Source organism: Ahaetulla prasina, chromosome 8, assembly GCF_028640845.1.
Source record: "Ahaetulla prasina isolate Xishuangbanna chromosome 8, ASM2864084v1, whole genome shotgun sequence".
In the NCBI taxonomy this organism is placed as follows: domain Eukaryota; kingdom Metazoa; phylum Chordata; class Lepidosauria; order Squamata; family Colubridae; genus Ahaetulla; species Ahaetulla prasina.
Genome location: NC_080546.1, coordinates 58,455,666 through 58,475,691, shown reverse-complemented (window position 1 = coordinate 58,475,691; position 20,026 = coordinate 58,455,666). Strand labels below are relative to the sequence as shown.

The window sequence follows — 20,026 nt, the reverse complement described above, 5'->3', positions numbered from 1 at the left end:
TGGCACTTGCACATCTATCCTTGGTGCCCTGCCGGGAGAGGGGGGGAGGGGAGGGGTTTACATCAGTTAGCCATACTGATGTACCTGGGTTGATAGCTCTTCCAGGCTCCTCTAATGGTCTTGTCTCACCTCATCTTGGGTCACAATGCCTCCTTTTTTAAAAAAAAAAAAGTTTTTTATTTTATAGACAAACATACATTTAAAACATCAGCAATACCTGGCTCCATCATTTTATTGTTTTTTCTTTCTTCACTTCGATTTAAACTATTACCATTTTTCCACAAATACATTATTACATTATCCCCAAAGCTTTAACCAAAAACTATCTACTACTGACCTCACCCCATTCCTAAGAGGTCTGTAAGGGGCGTGCATAAGAGCACCAGCGTGCCTACCGTTCCTGTCCTAATGTTCCCTTTGATTGTATCCAATTTCGTATAGTTATTACATACTTATGCTTATATATATGCTTATATATCATATAGTTATTTCATGCTTATGCTTATGTATACTGTTGTGACAAATAAATAAAATAAAATTATCATTTTTTAACATAATTATCCATTGCTTATCTGTAGCTTTCTTCTAACTAATGGTAAAATTTATCCCATATCTTAAATATTCTGAATCCTCTCTTTCTTTAATCATCAAAGTTAATCTGTTCATTTCTGCACCATCTAATTTTTTTCTAATAATTTCTCCTTCTAGGGGTATTTTCTCTGCTTTCCAATTTTGCTGCAAAAACAATTCTTGCTGTTGTAATTACATGTATAATCAAATAAATATTTTCTTTACTAATTTTCTCTGGTAGAATCCAGGGATGGGTTCTAAAATTTTTTACTACCGGTTCTTGGACGTGGCTTATTTTGTGGGCATGGCTTGATGGTCATGTGACAGTGGGTGTGGCTTGATGGTCATGTGATTGGGTAGGCGTGGCCAACTCAATGTCACTCACGTCAAGGAGTACCTGGCCTGGCCCCTTCCCTCCCAGCCATTCCTTGTCATACCCAGCCTCAACATATCTATAGTTCTGCAAAAATGTTCACCTTTTTTCAACTTTATTATCTACATACTATAGATCAGGGGTCTCCAAACTTGGCCACTTTAAGACTTGTGGACTTCAACTCCCAGAATTTCTCAGCCTTTGCTGTCTTAAAGTGGCCAAGGTTAGAGACCTCTGCTATAGATGCACTTTCATGGACCACTGAAAGGAGGAAATGGCTCACATGCTTTGCCCAAGAGTGTGATAAGCAACAGGTTTTAAGGGGCTGCTAGAAAGAAGGGCGCAGGGGCAAAGTATTTTCCAAAGCACCAGAAGGCAAAACAAGAGGCAATGGATGGAAACTCAACAAAGAGAGAAGCAACCTAAAACTAAGGACAAACTTCCTGACAGTGTGAACCTATATAGGTTTCAGTCATAATTTCACATATAAAATAGCCATTCATGTAATACAACCTGCATATTGTTCAAAACAGTCATTAGTATTATGGTTGATGTTTGACAGCAAGCCTAAAATCCCCATTCCCTCCCCACTCCAGGGGAAGGTTACTTCAAAATCCCCATTCCCTCCCCACCCCACTAATCTGTTCTGGGAAGGAATCAAACTCCCCCTTCTTCATTTCCCAAATAAAATATTACTAGATAATTAAGAAATAATTAAGCAGTGCGGTGGACACTGTTAATTTATAATTCATCTCCCATAGCTGTTGCCATTTGTCTAGATCTATTGAATATCCAAAAATTTTAGCCCAAGCTATCATAGTTTCCTTTACTTGTTCCTCTTCTAACTCAATCCCCAATAAAAAGTTATAAATTTTTTTTATTAATTTGTCCTCTGTTCCTGTGAGAATCCTATCCAGGTCAATGTTTTCTAAATAAAAACCATATAGTTTAACATCTTTCTGATATCTTGCTTTTATATGCATATACATAAACCAATCTAACTCAATCCCCTGTTCTTCCGAATCTTGTTTCTGCTTCAATTCCCCCCTATCTGTTAACAAGTTTTTATACCTAACAATATTTCTAAGATTAAAAGTATTTGGATGTATTAAAGCCTCCATTGTTGATAACCATGTTGGAATTTTCATATAGTATTTATCTCTAACCTTTTCCCATGCCATTAGCAATTCATTTCTTATGTAATGTCTATGAAAGTACGTATGTATCTTACTTCTCCCATACCATAAAAAGGCATGCCACCCCAATTGTAAATCATGTCCTTCCAAAGTCATTAATCTTGTATTCCTTCATTCCACCTATTTCTTCATCCAGGTAAGTGCTGCTGCCTGGTAATATAGTTCCCAATTCGGCAGTCCAAATCCTCCCCTTAACCTCGTATCCTATAACATCTTTAGATTAATTCTATCTTTTTTCCTTTGTCATATAAATCTTCTTGTTATGTTGTTAAGATGTTGAAAATAAGTTTTTTCCAAGTTTTATCGGTACTGTCTGAAATAGATATAATAGTCTTGGTAATATGTTCATCTTTATGTGAGAGTTGCAGGTTTTTCCATTTCTCCAAATCCTTCTCAATTTGATTTTTTAGCTTATAATAATTATCTTCTTTTATTGTTAAACATCTTGATGTTAAATATTCCTAAGTATTTCACTTTTTTCACCACTTGAATGTCCAACCTCTCTATTATCCCTCTTTTCTGTTTTTCTATCGTATTTTTCACCAGTATTTTCATTTTTCCTTGTTTATTTTTAAGCCAGACACTTTCTTATAAGCCTCTATTTGTTCTAATAGTTTAGAACACAATGTAAGTGGTTCTTCCAGAATAAATACTAGATCATCAGCAAAAGCTTGCAGTTTATATTCTTCTTTTTTAATTTTCATTCATGTTATCATTTTGTCTGATATTCCTGCTCAAAAATTCTAATGTCAAAATAAATAGCAGTGGGATAGCGGGCAACCTTGCCTTGTACCTTTCCTGATTTTAACATTTCCTGTCATTTTTCCATTTATCATTATCTTAAGTGACTGTTTCTCATAAATTGTTTTTATAGTATTTACGAATCTTTCCCTAAAGTCCGTTGTCTTCAATTGTTTTATCATAAATTGCCAATTCACGTTATCAAAAGCTTTTTGTTTCTAAAAATACCATTGCCACTTGTTTCTGTGAATGTGATTCATAATATTCCAATGCGTTTAATATTATCCTCATATTATCTTTAATTTGTCTCTTAGGTAAGAAACCATTTTGATCTATATGAATAAATTCATTTAACACTCTTTTTAATCTGTTTGCTATTATTGAAGCAAAAATCTTATAGTCCACATTTAATAGTGAAATTGGTCTATAGTTTTTTATCAGTTGTAAGTCTGCATCTTCTTTAGGTATAAGTATTACATATGCCTCTCTCCATGAGTCTGGCATTCTTTCTTTATCTAGAAGTTCATTATACAGCTCTAGCATTACATTACTCATTATTTCTTGAAAGGTTTTCTATAGTTCCACTAATAGGCCATCCAATCCCGGTGCCTTCCCGCTTTTTTGTCTTTTGATTGCTTCAGTCAATTCCATCATTTTTATTCTTTCTTCTAACAATACCTTATGTTGTTCTGATATTTTTGGTAAATCTGAATTTTCTAAGTATTTTATTGTCTCTTCCTCTGAAATGTTCTCTTGACAATTTCATAGTAATTTTCAGTTATTTTCTTCTTTTCGTCATTATTATAGTGTAGTTTAGTGTAGTAGGAGGATGCTGGCGCCAACTATTTTAACATCTGGAAAGAGGATTCCATGTGAGAATGTCCATCGTTTTTACCATCTGTGGGTCTTATGTCATCGACCCAAATATGACTGCTTTACCATCTTCTACGGATGAGAGACACATTTCATCTATGTGCCATTTATGCCTGATTCGAGATATGATTTATTCTTCGGCTGAACTCCATCTTCTGCGAGGCTCCTCCGCTTCGCAGAAATGGCCCTCCACGTTATCGAGGGCCTATCTCAATGACGGGTTTTGGGTCCCAGAGAGATGGCATGCGTTGAAAAAGAACCTATGGGATTTTTTAGATAAACAATTTTTAAGGGGTGGGAGGGTAAAAAAGGGTATCGGGGGAAACCCGTTGGCGAGGGAGCCAGTTCTTGCGATTGCTCGCGGCGATATTTCATCAGGTCCGGAGGTAAAGGGGAAGCTTCTCGTTCCAATTCCAGAGGGCTGTTCCATCAGTACGGTAAGTGGGAAAGGCAGATATGGCGGAAGTGGGGGGCCGTATCATGTCCAGGGGGTGCGCACTCGCTGTTTAAAAGCGATTGCGCGCTCCGGCCCCTCAGACTTTTCCCGTTCCCCGAGTGTCCAGTCTCCTCAGGGCTTGGACCTTCGGCTGATGCTATGCAATGCCAGGTCCGTAGTAAATAAAGCCCCCCTGATTTATGATCTTATACGGGGGGGGCTGCGGACCTTATGGGCATTTCGGAGACTTGGTTGGCCATTGAAGGAGGGATACCCCTGGTGGAGATGTGCCCACCGGGTTTCCGGGCATTTCATCAGCCGAGGACCCAAGGTAGGGGTGGAGGAGTGGCGGTGGTTATTAAAGAGAGTCTAGAGCCGATGGAGGCCACTGTACCTCAGATAGCCGGTTGTAAATCCCTTTACGTGAAGTGGGGGCGTAGGGTGCAGGTGGGCTTGTTGATCGCGTACCTGGCTCCTTGCGTGACAACAGCCCTGCCCGAGTTGCTGGAGATGATAGCCGGGATGGCGGTTGATACCCCTAGGCTTATGGTCGTGGGGGACTTCAACCTGGCATCAGCCGGTATGTCATCAACGGCGGCTCGGGAGTTCATGGCCTCCATGACAGCCATGGACCTGACCCAATTAGTTGACGGCCCCACCCACGTTGGGGGAAACACACTGGATCTGATTTTTGTCTCTGGACAGTGGTTGAGTGATCTGGAAGTACGAGAATTAGTCACTGAACCTTTGTCATGGTCAGATCACTCTCTCCTTCGTCTGGACTTTCGGACTGCCGCTCAACACCGCAGGGAGACAGGACCAATGCGTTGGTTCCGTCCCAGGCGACTGATGGACCCGGAGAGGTTCCTGATGGAGCTTGGGCTGTTCCCTGGCGATCTGGCCCACGGCTCAGCCAAGGAGCTTGTTGCGGCCTGGGAACAGGCCGCGGCGGGAGCCTTGGACCGTGTCGTGCCTTTGCGGCCTCTGACCCAGCGTAGGTCTCAACCAGCTCCTTGGTTCTCCGAGGAGCTGAGGGAGATGAAGCGCCGGAGAAGACGCCTAGAGAGTTCCTGGAGGTCCAGCCGTTCTGAAGCTGACTGTACACTAGTTAGGTCTTTCACCCAGACCTATCTAGTGGCATTGAGGGAGGCCAAGCGGGCCTATGTTCATTGCGTCAGCAGAGAACCGCCCAGCCTCCCTGTTTAGGGTGACTCGCTCCCTCCTTCACCAGGGGGGGTGCGATGATCCCTTACAGAGTTGTGCTGAGGATTTCAGCAGGTATCTGTTTGACAAAATCGCTCAGCTTCGGGACGGTCTGGACCAAAATTGGGTAGTTTCGGGCGAGGTGACGGAGGCTAGTCTTGTTGAGACCATCTGGGAGGAGTTTGATCCTGTGGCTCCCGAGGACATGGACAGGTTGCTGGGACGGCTGAATGCCACCACATGTTTATTGGATCCGTGTCCCTCCTGGTTGGTGCTGGCCACCCGGGAGGTTACACGAGTCTGGCTCCAGGGAATTGTCAACGCTTCCTTGGGGGAGGGTGTTGTTCCCACCGCCTTGAAAGAGGCGGTGGCGAGGCCCCTCCTCAAAAAGCCCTCCCTGGACCCAGCTGTTTTGGGTAACTATCGTCCAGTCTCCAACCTTCGCTTTGTGGCGAAGGTTGTTGAGAGTGTGGTGGCACATCAGTTACCCCAGTACCTGGATGAATCTGTCTATCTAGACCTGTTCCAGTCCGGTTTCCGACCCGGATACAGCACGGAGACAGCTTTGGTCGCATTGGTGGATGACCTCTGGAGGGCCCGGGATAGGGGTTATTCCTCTGCCCTGGTTCTCCTAGATCTCTCAGCGGCTTTTGATACCATCGACCATGGTATCCTGCTGCGACGGTTGGGGAGTTTAGGAGTGGGAGGCACCGTGTTTCGGTGCTTCTCGTCCTATCTCTCCGACCGATCGCAGACGGTGTTGGCAAGGGGGCAGAGATCGACCTCGAGGCGCCTCCTTTGTGGGGTGCCACAGGGGTCGGTTCTCTCGCTTCTCCTGTTTAACATCTATATGAAGCCGCTGGGTGAGGTCATCAATGGTTTTGGGGTGAGTTATCAACTGTACGCGGATGACACCCAGCTGTACATTTCCACTTCTGACCACCCCAATGAAGCTGTCGAAGTGTTGTCTCGGTGTTTGGAGGCCGTGCAGGTCTGGATGGGGAGAAACAGGCTCAAGCTCAACCCCTCCAAGACAGAGTGGCTGTGGATGCCGGCATCCCGGTACAGCCAGCTGCAACCGCGGCTGACTGTTGGGGGCGAATCATTGGCCCCAATGGAGAGGGTGCGCAATCTGGGTGTTCTCCTGGATGGCCGGTTGTCTTTTAAAGATCATTTGGCGACCGTCTCCAGCAGAGCTTTTTACCAGGTTCGCCAGTTGCGCCCCTTTCTAGACCGGGATGCCTTATGCATGGTCATTCACGCCATTGTCACTTCTCGCCTGGACTACTGCAATGCTCTCTACATGGGGCTCCCCTTGGGGAGCACCCGGAGGCTTCAGTTGGTCCAGAATGCAGCTGCGCGGGTGATAGAGGGAGCCACTCGTGGCTCCCATATAACACCAATCCTGCGCAGGCTGCACTGGCTACCTGTGGTCTTCCGGGTGCACTTCAAGGTGTTGGTTATCACCTTTAAAGCGCTTCATGGCATAGGACCGGGATATCTTCGGGACCGCCTTCTGCTACCACATGCCTCCCACCGACCGGTACGCTCCCATAGAGAGGGTCTCCTCAGGGTGCCGTCAGCCAAACAGTGTCGGCTGGCGACCCCCAGGGGGAGAGCCTTCTCGGTGGGGGCACCTACCCTCTGGAACGAGCTTCCCCCAGGACTTCGACAACTTCCTGACCTCCGGACTTTTCGCTGCGAGCTGAAGACGTACCTATTCTTCTGAGCAGGACTGGCTTAATAGGGGTTTTTAATTCGTTTTTAAATGGGGTTTATTTTTATATGTATTTTATATTTAAATTTAGTCCATATGGAATAAGTTTTTTAAATAGTTTTTATTGTAATATATTGTATTGTTTTGCTTGGCTGTTCACCGCCCTGAGTCCTTCGGGAGAAGGACGGTATAAAAATTAAAATTAAAATTATTATTATTATTATTATTATTATTATTATTATTATTATTATTATTATTATTATTATTATTATTATTATTATCTAATAGATGCTTTATTATTTTCTTCTTTTCTTTTTTTATTTTATATGCTAGCCATCTTCCTGGTTTGTTTGCATTTTCAAAAAAATTCTGCCTTGATGTTCTTAATTTATTTGCTAACAACTCTTGTTCATTTAGTTTTATTTCATATTTTTTTAGTTCCATTCTTTTCTTAACTCTGTCATTCTGGCTCTCTTGAAATTCTTTCTCTAGTTTTTTGTATTCTGCTTCCAATTCTATCTGTTTCTGTTTCTGTCTTTTCTTTTTATTTTTCTTTGCAGTATAGGTTATTGCCAGTCCCCTAATATATGCCTTCATCGTATCCCATACATTCTGAAGCAATGTATCGTCTTTTTTATTTATTTCAAAGAAAGACTTTTAATTCTTTTTCCACATATTGTTGCAGATCATTTTCTGTTAATATTAATGTATTCAAAGTCCATCTTCTTCTTTTCTTCTGTCCTTTCCATGTTATCATTATTTGATTATGGTCTGCCCATATATTTGAACCAATAGTCACTTCTTGTATATTCTCTATCAAGTCTGTCAACATCCATATCGTATCTATTCTCAACCACGATAAGTATTTGAATAGAAAGTAAATTTTAAATGTTTTTGTCTCCAAATATCTTGAAAACTCAACTCCTCTGTCATTGTACGAAAGGATTTTGGCACTATTCTCCTTGCTTTTTAATGACTACTGTGGTTGCTTTCGCCCAGTTTGAGGAGATTCTCCTGTTCCAATTAGGGGTTTGCACTTCCCCTATGCTGGCCAGTCCGTGCTCCTCTAGTTTGTCGTTCCTTCAGAATGTCTTAGATCACTTAAGACCCCCAGGAAACGGAGATATTGACGGATCTTTGGAAGCTCCCAAACACCTCATCATGTCGCTGTGGTTCTGGCCACACCTGTCAGTCACAATGCCTCCTGTCCAGCCAGGTCCAGCGTTGACTTCCACTCCCTGCACACATGAACTCAGCTAGGTTTTTCCCACCAAGGTGGTACCCATTTATCTACTTGCATGCTTTAGAACTGCATGCTGCAGGGTGAGCAGGAGTTAAGGATCAAGTGATGGGAGCTCATTCCATTTCACAGAGCCGGGCTCGAGCCTCCAGAGTGCAGACCACGCACTATATCCCCTCCACACCAGAAATGAATAGAAAAGCAGAAATTCCTATTTGGCTATTCAGATATATTGCTAAACAGATCTAGATTGAACAGACAACTTCTGAATTTATTGGAGTAAAATAAAATAAAATTAAACCTAATTTTGCACAACCTTATAATTATTTTCTAATTATCTATTCCTATTTAGTTAATAGATGAACATTTAGTGATCCCAGGCAACTTTTTTGCATTCTCTGGAAATCCATCTAAATTGTATTGCTGACACCTGAAAGTTAAGTTCTAAATAAAATCTTTACACTGTAAAACTTCTCTATCCCTAGTTTTATTAAATAAAAATACATTAAAAGTTTTCTCTATAATTGCTTACTAATCATCCTGTAAATTGATAATAGGACAATATTCTTCAGTCCCAACTTTCATATTGTTGCAGGAGATGTGACAGAAGTTAAACCTTCTTTATACTAGTCTTAAATTCAGAGAGTAAAGTACTTAAATCAATTTTGATCCACTGAAGATGCAAATTGACATCATTATGTGAAATATTCCCTTCATTCATAGTAACTTTTCTTGAATAAGACATTGGAATAAAATTAGTCAAGTAAGATACAGATAGTCCTTGATGTACAACCACAATTTAGCCCAAAATTTCTGTTGCTAAATGAGACATTTGTTAAGTGAATTTTGCTCCATTTTACAACTTTTCTTGTCACAGTTGTTAAGTGAATCACTGCAAGTGTTAAATTAATAACACAGTTAAGAGAATCTAGCTCCCCTATTGACTTTACTTGTCTGAATGTCACAAAAGTTGATCACATGACCCTGGGACACTGCAAACATCATAGTTGCCAAATGTCTGAATTTTAATCACATGATCATGGGGATGTTGCAATGGCCATAAGTGTAAAAAATGACCATACGTCATTTGTATCAGTGCTGTTGCAATTTTGAACAAACAAGTAATTAAATGAACTGTTGTAAGTCAAGGACCATCTTTAATTGCGTTCTCTTTTTTATATATATTAATTTTGTGTTTTACAGAACTATGTCCGTGTTGTCGAGGTCTGGTGGGATGAATTCAAAGATTATTTCTATGCTAGTCGTCCTGAAACAAAAGCACTAGCTTATGGTGATATATCAGACCTGAAAAAATTTCGTGAAGATCACAAATGCAAAAGCTTTAAATGGTTTATGGAAGAAATAGCCTATGATATAACTTCTCATTATCCTCTGCCACCTAGAAATGTGGAGTGGGGAGAGGTAACTACACTTTCATCTAAGTCAGTATTTTAATATACTCCTGAGCTAATACTAGCCTTGTCTATTGAAGAATGTATATTGGATGATGTGGATATCATAATTTACTAAGAAATAGGTGTCTTCTTATATGGAAAAAAGGAATTACAGTATTTAAACAGTTGGAACCATATTAGATCACATATTAAACCATATTAAATTAAATTCAGATCTTCTGAACAAAACCAGTGTGTCAGAAAACAGTGCTTTTTTCAGGTAGGCGTTGTCAACCAACTAGAGATACATATGCCATTGTTGCCTGAGCTGAAACTGAAAATTTAGATTTTTTGGTAAATCATTGCAAAAAGAAGGTCTGAAAGAGAATCAAAATGTATTAGTTGTATGAACAGAAAATTGTTTCCCAGGGTTAGGCACTATAAAAATGAAAACACATTTTTAAATTAATGGTTATGGATAGAATTGCCCTTGTGTTTTTTCCAGAGGAGAGTTTTGTATTCAATATTTTGTAATAAATAAGCCAATGGGAGTTAAAATAAGTATTGTCTTTATGAAATTGAATTTATATGGCAAAGAGACGGGTAAGTAAAGAAGTGGTTTATTCCTAATGATGCTCATTTATGAGATTGATAAAGATTGAGACAAACAGCAAAATACTGTCTCTTAAGAAAATAGGAAAAAACAAGACAAAAATCTGGAAGATTTTAAAATAAAGCTTGCCATTATTGCCAAGCCCATTTTGCCATTCACCAATTCAAATAATTGGCCACTGACATCTGCCAAGTATAGAGAATTAAATAAAAGCAATATTTACTGAAATTCAGGGGAATTACATTTTTGCTTTATTTCAATAGTAATAGATATCACACATCATTAACATCTTGCCTACAGATTACTTGAGATAAACTCTGTTCTTGGGCTATAACAAAAATAATTCTTATTCTCATACAGCAGATATTTTCAATATATTTTATTAGACTTGATTGATTATTGTGGTTGCTGCTGTGAGATAATCTTTAATATATAGAATAGAATAGAATAGAATTTTATTGGCCAAGTGTGATTGGACACACAAGGAATTTGTCTTGGTGCATATGCTCTCAGTGTACATAAAAGAAAAGATACGTTCATCAAGGTACAACATTTACAACACAATTGATGATCAATATATCAATATAAATCATAAGGATTGCCAGCAACAAGTTATAGTCATACAATCATAAGTGGAGAGAGATTGGTGATGGGAACTATGAAACGATTAATAGTAGTGCAGATTCAGTAAATAGTCTGACAGTGTTGAGGGAATTATTTGTTTAGCAGAGTGATGGCCTTCGGGAAAAAACTGTTCTTGTGTCTAGTTGTTCTGGTGTGCAGTGCTCTATAGCGTCGTTTTGAGGGTAGGAGTTGAAACAGTTTATGTCCAGGATGCGAGGGATCTGCAAATATTTTCACGGCTCTCTTCTTGATTCGTGCAGTATACAGGTCCTCAATGGAAGGCAAGTTGGTAGCAATTATTTTTTCTGCAGTTCTAATTATCCTCTGAAGTCTGTGTTTTTCTTGTTGGGTTGCAGAACCGAACCAGACAGTTATAGAGGTGCAAATGACAGACTCAATAATTCCTCTGTAGAATTGGATCAGCAGCTCCTTGGGCAGTTTGAGCTTACTGAGTTGGCGCAGAAAGAACATTCTTTGTTGTCCTTTTTAATGATGTTTTGATGTTAGCTGTCCATTTGAGATCTTGCGATATGATAGAACCCAGAAATTTGAAGGTTTCTACTGTTGATACTGTGTTGTCAAGTATTGTGAGAGGTGGAAGTATGGAAGGGTTTTTCCTAAAGTCTACCACCATTTCTACGGTTTTGAGTGTGTTCAGTTCCAGATTGTTTTGGTTGCACCACAAGGCTAGTCGTTCGACCTCTCGTCTATATGCGGATTCGTCATTGTCTCGAATGAGACCAATCACTGTTGTGTCATCTGCGAACTTCAGTAGCTTAACAAATGGATCATTGGAGATGCAGTCATTGGTATACAGAGAGAAGAGAAGTGGGGAGAGCACACAGCCTTGGCGGGGCCCTGTGCTAATTGTACAGGTATTTGATGTGATCTTGCTTAGCTTCACCTGCTGCTTCCTGTTTGTTAGGAAGCTTGTGATCCACTTACAAGTCTGTTCCGGTACCTGTAGCTGGTTTAGCTTAGTTAGAAGAATGTCTGGAATGATGGTATTGAATGCTGAACTAAAGTCTACAAAAAGGACCCTTGCATAGGTCTTTGGAGACTCAAGATGTTGTAGGATGTAGTGCAGAGCCATATTAACAGCATCATCTGTTGATCTATTTGCTCGGTATGCAAATTGCAAGGGGTCTAAAAGCGGATTCGTGATGGTTTTCAGGTAGGAAAGCACTAGCCTTTCAAAGGTTTTCATGACTACAGATGTTAGAGCAACTGGTCTGTAGTCATTCAGTTCCTTGATGGTGGGCTTCTTCGGCACTGGGATGATGGTAGAGCGTTTGAAGCAAGAAGGAACATAGCACATCTCTAGTGATTTATTGAAAATATAGGTGAAGATGGGGCCCAATTGGTCAGCAAAGACTTTTAAGCAAGAAGGAGTTATCTTGTCTGGGCCTGGAGCTTTTCCTGGCTTTTGTCTGTGAAATAGGACCTGCACTTCCTTTTCTGTGATCTCTAGGGGTTGTGAACCCAATGAAATGGGGTCAGTTGTAGGAGGCTTGGCTGATGTTGGTGTGTCAGAGATGGTGGTTGTGGAGATAGGTGGCTGTAGATTGCTTTCAAACCTGCAGTAAAAGACATTCAGGTCATCTGCCAGTTGTTGATTACCTTCAGCCTGGGAAGGAGGTTTGCCATAGCGGTGATATTTTTAAGAGTTTTCCACATGTTTGCTGGTTCATTTGCTGAAAATTGATTCTTTAGCTTTTCAGAGTAGCTTCTTTTTGCTGCTCTTATCTCCCTTGTTAGTGCATTTCTGGCCTGATTGTACAGCATTTTATCACCTTTTCTGTAGGCTTCCTCTTTGGAATGTCGTAGCTGCTTAAGTTTAGGTGTAAACCAAGGTTTGTTATTACTGTGTATTCGCAAGTTCCTTGTAGGTACACATAGGTCTTCACAGAAGCTGACATATGATGTTACAGTATCTGTGAGTTCATCCAGGTCTGCAGAGGTATCTTTAAAAATATTCCAATCAGTGCAGTCAAAACATGCCTGTAGCTTTAATTCTGATTCCTCCGTCCAGGTTTTCACTGATTTAATTATTGGTTTTATGGCTTTAAGTCTTTGCCTGTAAGCAGGTACAAGGTGAATCATGCAATGATCAGAGTGTCCTACAGCTGCACGTGGTAAAGATATAAATATATAGTACAGTTTGTGGCAGTGGTAGAGAATATTAGGACAGATTCATTTATGTATGTCATTTATTGGTAAACCATGCTTTAGACAGTCAGTGGAATTTATAAAGGGAGGATTCTCTGTGCTAATAATTGAGAATTGAAAACAAGATTAGGTGTATGCATAAATTCTCTTTCTTGTTTTTCATTTTAGTGCTCCATAATCCAGGGCTAAGGAACTTGTGGCCTCTAGATGTGGTGAACTACAGTTCAGCAGCTTCTACTATGCCCCACAAAAAAAAAGTTGTGGCTATAGTTCACCGATATCTGGAGATCCTTATGTTCCTCATATCTGAAACTGCTTTGAGAGTGAACACAACATGCATTAATTATAAGGACATTTACAGGGTTTACTTTTAATCTTTTGTTATTTGTTATAGTACTTACCTTTATATATGCATGGGTTATATTAAGCTGTTTTGTTGTGGTTTACAAATAATAGTTTTCCATATTATTTCTATTTATTATTAATTTGCTATATTGTAACAGTAGTGCAAATCATAAATGTGTTTCAGATTAGAGGTTTTGAAACAGCATACTGCATAGATAGTATGGGTCATACCAATGGAGGCTTTGTGGAACTTGGTCCATGCCATAGAATGGGAGGAAATCAAGTAAGTAGAGTCAAATAATAGTTTTAGCTGTGAGCCAAAATATTAAATAAATTGGAAGCTGATCTCCTTCCCAATCCAAGATACATTTTTTTGATATAAACACCATATCACAAATTTATTTTCTTATTTGTGTGTGCGTGTGTATTATAAGAGTTATTACTGTCCCATATTCCTTGCCGCAATAAATACTAGATATACTGTAATCTGTTATTGAGTTATTTGAAATTATTTTTTTCTTTAAAAAAATAATAATAAATTGCTTTGAATGTGATGTATACAGGGCAACTGTCTATATGTAGAGAGATTTGTGTTGTAATTCTGCTTCAGTTTATATGATTTTGAAAAATAAACTAAAGCAGCCAAAGTGCACACATATTAAGTTACTATCTTAATTTTCTTGCCATGTAAACAGGAATAATATTCTCACTCTATATTTGGGTGCACTTAAGACTTAACAGTTTAGTTTCTATGTACCTTTCCCTTATTTTAGTCTTTCAAATAAATTTTTGTTCTGAAATTTTGTAGAAGTCCCAGAACCTTCTGCACGAAATTGTTTATTTGAACTAATTGTTCAATATTCAGAAGAATGCAAAAGTTTTCTGGATATTAATAAAATGTTCATACATAAAATATTCCTATTTTCAATATGTGTACCAAGTTATTTCAATTGTATGCATCAAGTTATAGATTGTAAGTATTGCAATTGTGCTTGTTTCATGCATTCTTAATATATTTGATATGTGTGGTATAGTAGTTAAGTTTCTTAGCTAGGAATAGATAGATACACTTTCAAATCTATCCTCAAATAATTATTTATTTTTGCCAAAACATACTTAAGAATGCCTCTTTAGTTATATTTATAGGCTGATTTCAGTCTTACTTGTATGCATCAATATGTTTTATATTTTTTATGTTTTATATTTTAACATTTTTCAGTTATTAGAACAAATATGCATTGTTTTTAATATTCATTTTTAGCTCTTCAGAATTAATGAAGCTAACCAGCTCATGCAGTATGACCAGTGCTTGATTAAAGGACCTGATGGATCAAAAGTTATGATTACACATTGCAACTTAAATGAATACAAGGAGTGGCAGTACTTCAAGGTATCTGATTAGTGCTGAGAGCTCCATTAGGATAATGATAATTAATTCTGCTTATGAATTTTAGATAGATTTAAATCATAGCATAAAACAGGTTGAGTTAGACATGAAATATTATCTTCGGATGAATGGATTTCATCTTTGTAACTGCCTTTGTCTATCATAGAAATTATTACTGGTTATGAACAAGATTTAATTAAATTATCCACAACATAGTATAGTCCTAATATGTATGTAGGTATATATGTATGTATTGTTTTGTGACCTAAAAAGCAAGGGGGACAGGTAAAGCTTCCATTATACAATACAATGCAAAATTATAATAATTAAATAATGCACTTGGCAATTGAGCAGTAAAAGTAATATTATAATATTCATAGGATGCTGGCACCAGTGATTGCATTTAACTCTCCAAAGGGATTGGAAAGCCTTGTGGGTTGGGATATTCTTCATTTCCAGGGCAAGCTACTCCAGAGGAAAAGAACTCTGACAGAGGATCCCCAATTTGCTATATATCGTGGTAAATGGGGTCTTTTAATCAGGGGCTTCCAAATTGTTTGAGTGGAAGAGCAAAAACCCTGTTTTCATACCATCTCTGGGCTCAGCTGCCTATACTGCCAAGGCTCTAAATAGTCTTCATTTTCTAGAACTTCAGTTCTATAACTTACTCAATAGCCTACTCAAAAAGAAAGGTTAAACATAGAGAGAAAGTTATTTAATTCTGATGTACCAGACTTGAGTGGGCAAACAAGTGCCTCATTAAGGACCTCTGGCATCTTCTCTCAAAAAGGTGTTGACGACAGCTCAGAATCAACTCATAGCCCTTTCCTTCACAGCAAGAGGAAAGGAATTCAGTCTGAGAGTGGTGGAGTCAACAATACAGAGGACTTTTTGTACTCCTGGGAGTGAGAATTCAGAAGGGAAAGTTGATCTCACCGGTGTTATTTGCAACATGTAACACACCCCCTCCTTCTCTCTCTCTCTCTCTCTCTCTCTCTCTCTCTCTCTCACACACACACACACACACACACACACACACACACACACAAACACACACACGTACGTTTTGGGCACTTGACAGCCAACTGACTTTACTGTTTGTAATGTCCCACAGTCACATAACAGTCATTTGTGACATTTTTTTGTTGGTTTCCAGCATTTACTTCCAGTTTCTAGCAAAAACACCCTTTAGAGAAAATGAATTCACTTAACAATTGCTCTGATAGCTTATTGACTGCCACATTACATTAATGATGCCTTAAAAAACAGTAGTAATTTTGAGTCCAGTCACATGATGTCCCAACTTATACCTGTAATTTCAGGTTTAATTGTGGTTATAAGTTGAGGACTACCTGTACTGGCTTGACTGTGATTCACAGAGGCTCTCAAGGATGAGAGCTTTGGTTGCAGATGATTAAAAATGGAGGGAAGAATATCAGTAGTGATGGGTAGCATAAAATTGGCACACAAGATACTAAAGGCTGCCACAGCCTTCACTTATTGTTCTGGCAGAAACTTTGATTCTAGAAGCCCCAAATTGTGACCCAACTCCTTTTGATTAAGTGTAACCTTCTAGAGTTAAAAGATTAAATATTTCCAGATTTAATAGGCCTTGGAATTATAGCAATTTTTCTTGCTAGAATTCATACTGAGTCTATTTTTTTAAATCAAGCCAACACATTTTCAAGGATTTCCATTGCATTACACATTTAATTATTTCTTTATTAAATTTATTTGCTGCCCATCTCATTTTGAAATGACTCTTGGCAGCTTCTGTCATTCAGTCAGAAGTAGAGATGTATAACTGAGTATGACCTGCATATTGGTGTTACCTATGCCTACTAATGATCATTTCCAAAATGTACATTTAGAAACTGAATAGTGGGACAGGCTGACTTCTTGCAGGACTCATACTGGAGCTCCTGCACATTTGATGCCTCAGCCTCCACCATAGTCATTTGGGACCAGCCCTTCAGGCAAGTAAAATACCATTATAAAATTGAGCTTTATGTTTCCACCCTTCAGAGCTGGTCCAGAAGGAGATTGTGATAGATGGTATCAAGTCATTTGAGGACCAGGAGGGTCACACTATTCCAACCGAATCTTACAACAGACAACTCTTACTTAGGTGCTCACATACCCAAGTTCCAAAGCTTTAGTCACATAATTTTTTTTTCTTGCTCAAAAAGGAATATTTTTATTGAGTCTGTTTTTTGTTTTGTGTATATATTGCTAATAAAATATATTTGAATTCCTTTGTATAATTTTTTTTCTTGTGAAAAACTCAAGATTCATAGAATTGTCAGGCTTAGGCAGGTTGCTTCAACAAATAGTTCCTAACCTATATTCCTACTCTGCTGTTAAGAAGTTAAAGAAAAACTAAATTTGATTTGTTGTTTTAATTAAAAACTAATAGCTTATTGCTTTTGCTTTTCAGAATCTTCATAGATTTACTCACATCTCATCAGGGAAATGCTTGGACCGTTCAGAGGTTCTACATCAAGTATTTATTTCAGATTGTGACTCAAATAAAGCAACACAAAAATGGGAAATGAACAATATCCTAAGTGTGTAGACAAAATAGCTGCATCTACCTACTGACAAATGTAATTTGTATAGAACTGAAAATAACCTGAAAACTGCTGCAACTGTTAACTTGTATAGCTGGGAGCCTGGAATGTCCTGATCTGGATGAAGGACTTAGATGAACTGTGATAGATTTATCATCTGCAGTTAATGTTTACAAAAACTGCTCTTACCTTAAACGTCAATAGATGTTTACATCTCTTTGCTTTCTTTTAGGATGTTGTTTTAAAATGCTCTGGCTTATCATTTAAAGTGCTTTGACTTGTTTCACTGGAACAAAGTTAGAAGCACAAGCTTGGATCCAAAGTAGTAGGAGGTTGTTTCTACATGGGTAAGAGGTCATTTCCTCTTCCTCTTATGGTGACAACCTTATCCTAGAGCCCTCCTTAAGGACCTTCTGTAAACTTTCTGAATGGTGTAAAGGGCTGAAAATCAGCAACTTCCCAGGTGTGATTAAGTGCCTTTCACTTGGGCACAAGCAAAAGAATTGGATCCAAGTATTTGTTGTCTTCTTTGGGATTACACTCAGGGGTTTGCAGGCAGTTTGATTTTTTTTAATTCCAACATTCACACTTGAAAAAAACTTGGTATATAATATGGGGATTATTGACTTGTTATATATTGTTTTGTTTTTACATTTTACTAAGCACTGCCACAGGTTTATAGCCAAGGTGGCCTTTTTTCACAGTCATGCTGCTTTTTTGAAAAAAGAATCTTCAGTATATTTAGTGCCTCCTTTTTCCTCCTTAACTAACCAGATAAATTCATTACAGCATAAATATATTGAAGTCTCTCTTTTCTTATTAGGAACAGGAAAAATTTGCAATGCCCTCATTATGTTTAAATAATGTTATAATTTTACTAGTATACTCTTTATTCCTAATTAGTACATTAAATAATTTGTGCATAAAGCATACCAATAATGTGATATGAGTGTCCAAAATAGTAATGTTAAAACATCCTGAACATTTTGAATGATTAAATTGGTGTAAAGGGTAGTACTTAAATCTATGAACCATTTGTTCATGCATTGAAACAGATTAAGTCTTCTCTTAATCTGCCTCAAGTGGAATTTGTTGCAGATACAAGCACTAATTTCCCTCCTATATTATCCCTTATGTAACAAAATATGACAGAAATGAAAAATTTCTACATCTGCCGAATATGGAATAGCAAAATTTATCTAGTTCAGTTTATAAATTTGAATTAAATTTCTTAACAATTTCTGATTTATTTTACAGGCAGTATTTGGTAAGAAATCTATCCATGTATAGTAGAATTGGAGAGTAGGTTATTGTTTCTTTGGTACATAACTTGAGAACTTTATTCTTCCAAATAAATAGTTTAATTAAGAGATGTTTTAAACAATTAGATTTTCCCATAGCATGAAGACAAAATCAAACATAAAAAATTAAATATATACAGCACCTTAGCATTGTGCTACGACTCTGTTTCAGTTTCAGAAATGTACTTGTGAGAATTCAGTGACATAAACATAATATCTGTCTTCATTTTTTTATGTATTTCTTTTCCTGAGAACACGAGAGCTGTAGAGGAAAGCTGTGCAATCTAAAACTGCTTTAGAGTTGCATGTAGGTTCTATAATCACACTCCTGTACTTCCTGAATCACCTTTTCCAAACTATTTTGGAAGCACTGCTCAGCCCTAACTAATTAAAAAAAGAATACTTTTTTTAAAAAAAAAGTTTGGTTAATAAAATACATTTTTGGTGAGAGTGAAAAAATGTCCAAATTAAATATTCAGTCTTAAAGAATGATTTCAATAATTACATTGTGGGTCTGGTGTGAAGTGCTGCACACCAATATTCTACTGAAATAATGCATAGAATCAATGAATTCAAATTCATTTTAAAATTAGATGGTTTTTAAATGGTTTTATTTTGAATTACAAAAATGAGTGGCATGGTAGCTTAGTGGTGAACTCTCGGAAGGTTGAGAGTTCAATCCTAAGTGGCGGCAGATGTTTCCTAGAACGCAAAAAAAAGAATATCTACTGCAAACTCTGAGTAGCATCAGTAAGGGGATCCAGTCAGTAAATGCTCAGCTCCGTCCAGCTACTCCGCCCCTAATTAAAGGATTATGGGACATAAATAGGGAGTTTATTGAATTACAAAAATGATTTCAGTAGTGCAAATCTTTGGCACTGATTTTATCTACTCCTAAAAGAGAGTGATGGAAATTCTTTATTTAAAATGATAAATGCTGACCTTGACCAGATACCTGTAATTTAGTTTTAGGGTGATTTTATTTTTCAACTATCTGTCCTTTGGGTATTAAAAAACGTTAATAACTTAGAAATAAAAGTGGAACAAGATGGGAAAAGGGTGATAAAATTTCTGGGCACATTTAATATTTCCTTGAATGAAATTCTTTCATTTTTGAATATATATTAATCATATTACTATGCATAAGTGAAAGAGATTGCACGTTGTGCAGGTGTGTATGTGCTAAATGGGTATTGTGTGCAATCCATTTAAAATGATACTGTAAGTGAGAATGGATCTGTATTTTTAAACGTAAATCTTATAACATAAGCCGT

At 38.1% G+C, this 20,026-nt stretch overlaps 1 protein-coding gene across 6 annotated transcripts in view; it reads left to right on the top strand.

Moving 5' to 3' along the window:
- Positions 1-18,035, top strand: part of GALNT7 (polypeptide N-acetylgalactosaminyltransferase 7) — a 62,547-nt gene extending 44,512 nt beyond the window's left edge. For 4 of the 6 annotated variants that reach the window (XM_058192625.1, XM_058192630.1, XM_058192629.1 and 1 more), the window contains 4 exons: positions 9,553-9,771; positions 13,679-13,777; positions 14,756-14,884; positions 17,319-18,035. In XM_058192625.1, the coding sequence (XP_058048608.1) occupies positions 9,553-9,771; positions 13,679-13,777; positions 14,756-14,884; positions 17,319-17,456 (585 nt within the window). In that variant the 3' untranslated portion in view covers positions 17,457-18,035. The remainder of the gene's footprint in view (positions 1-9,552; positions 9,772-13,678; positions 13,778-14,755; positions 14,885-17,318) is intronic. The other 2 variants (XM_058192626.1, XM_058192631.1) reach the window with 1 other exon arrangement.
- The last annotated feature ends 1,991 nt before the right edge of the window (positions 18,036-20,026 follow it).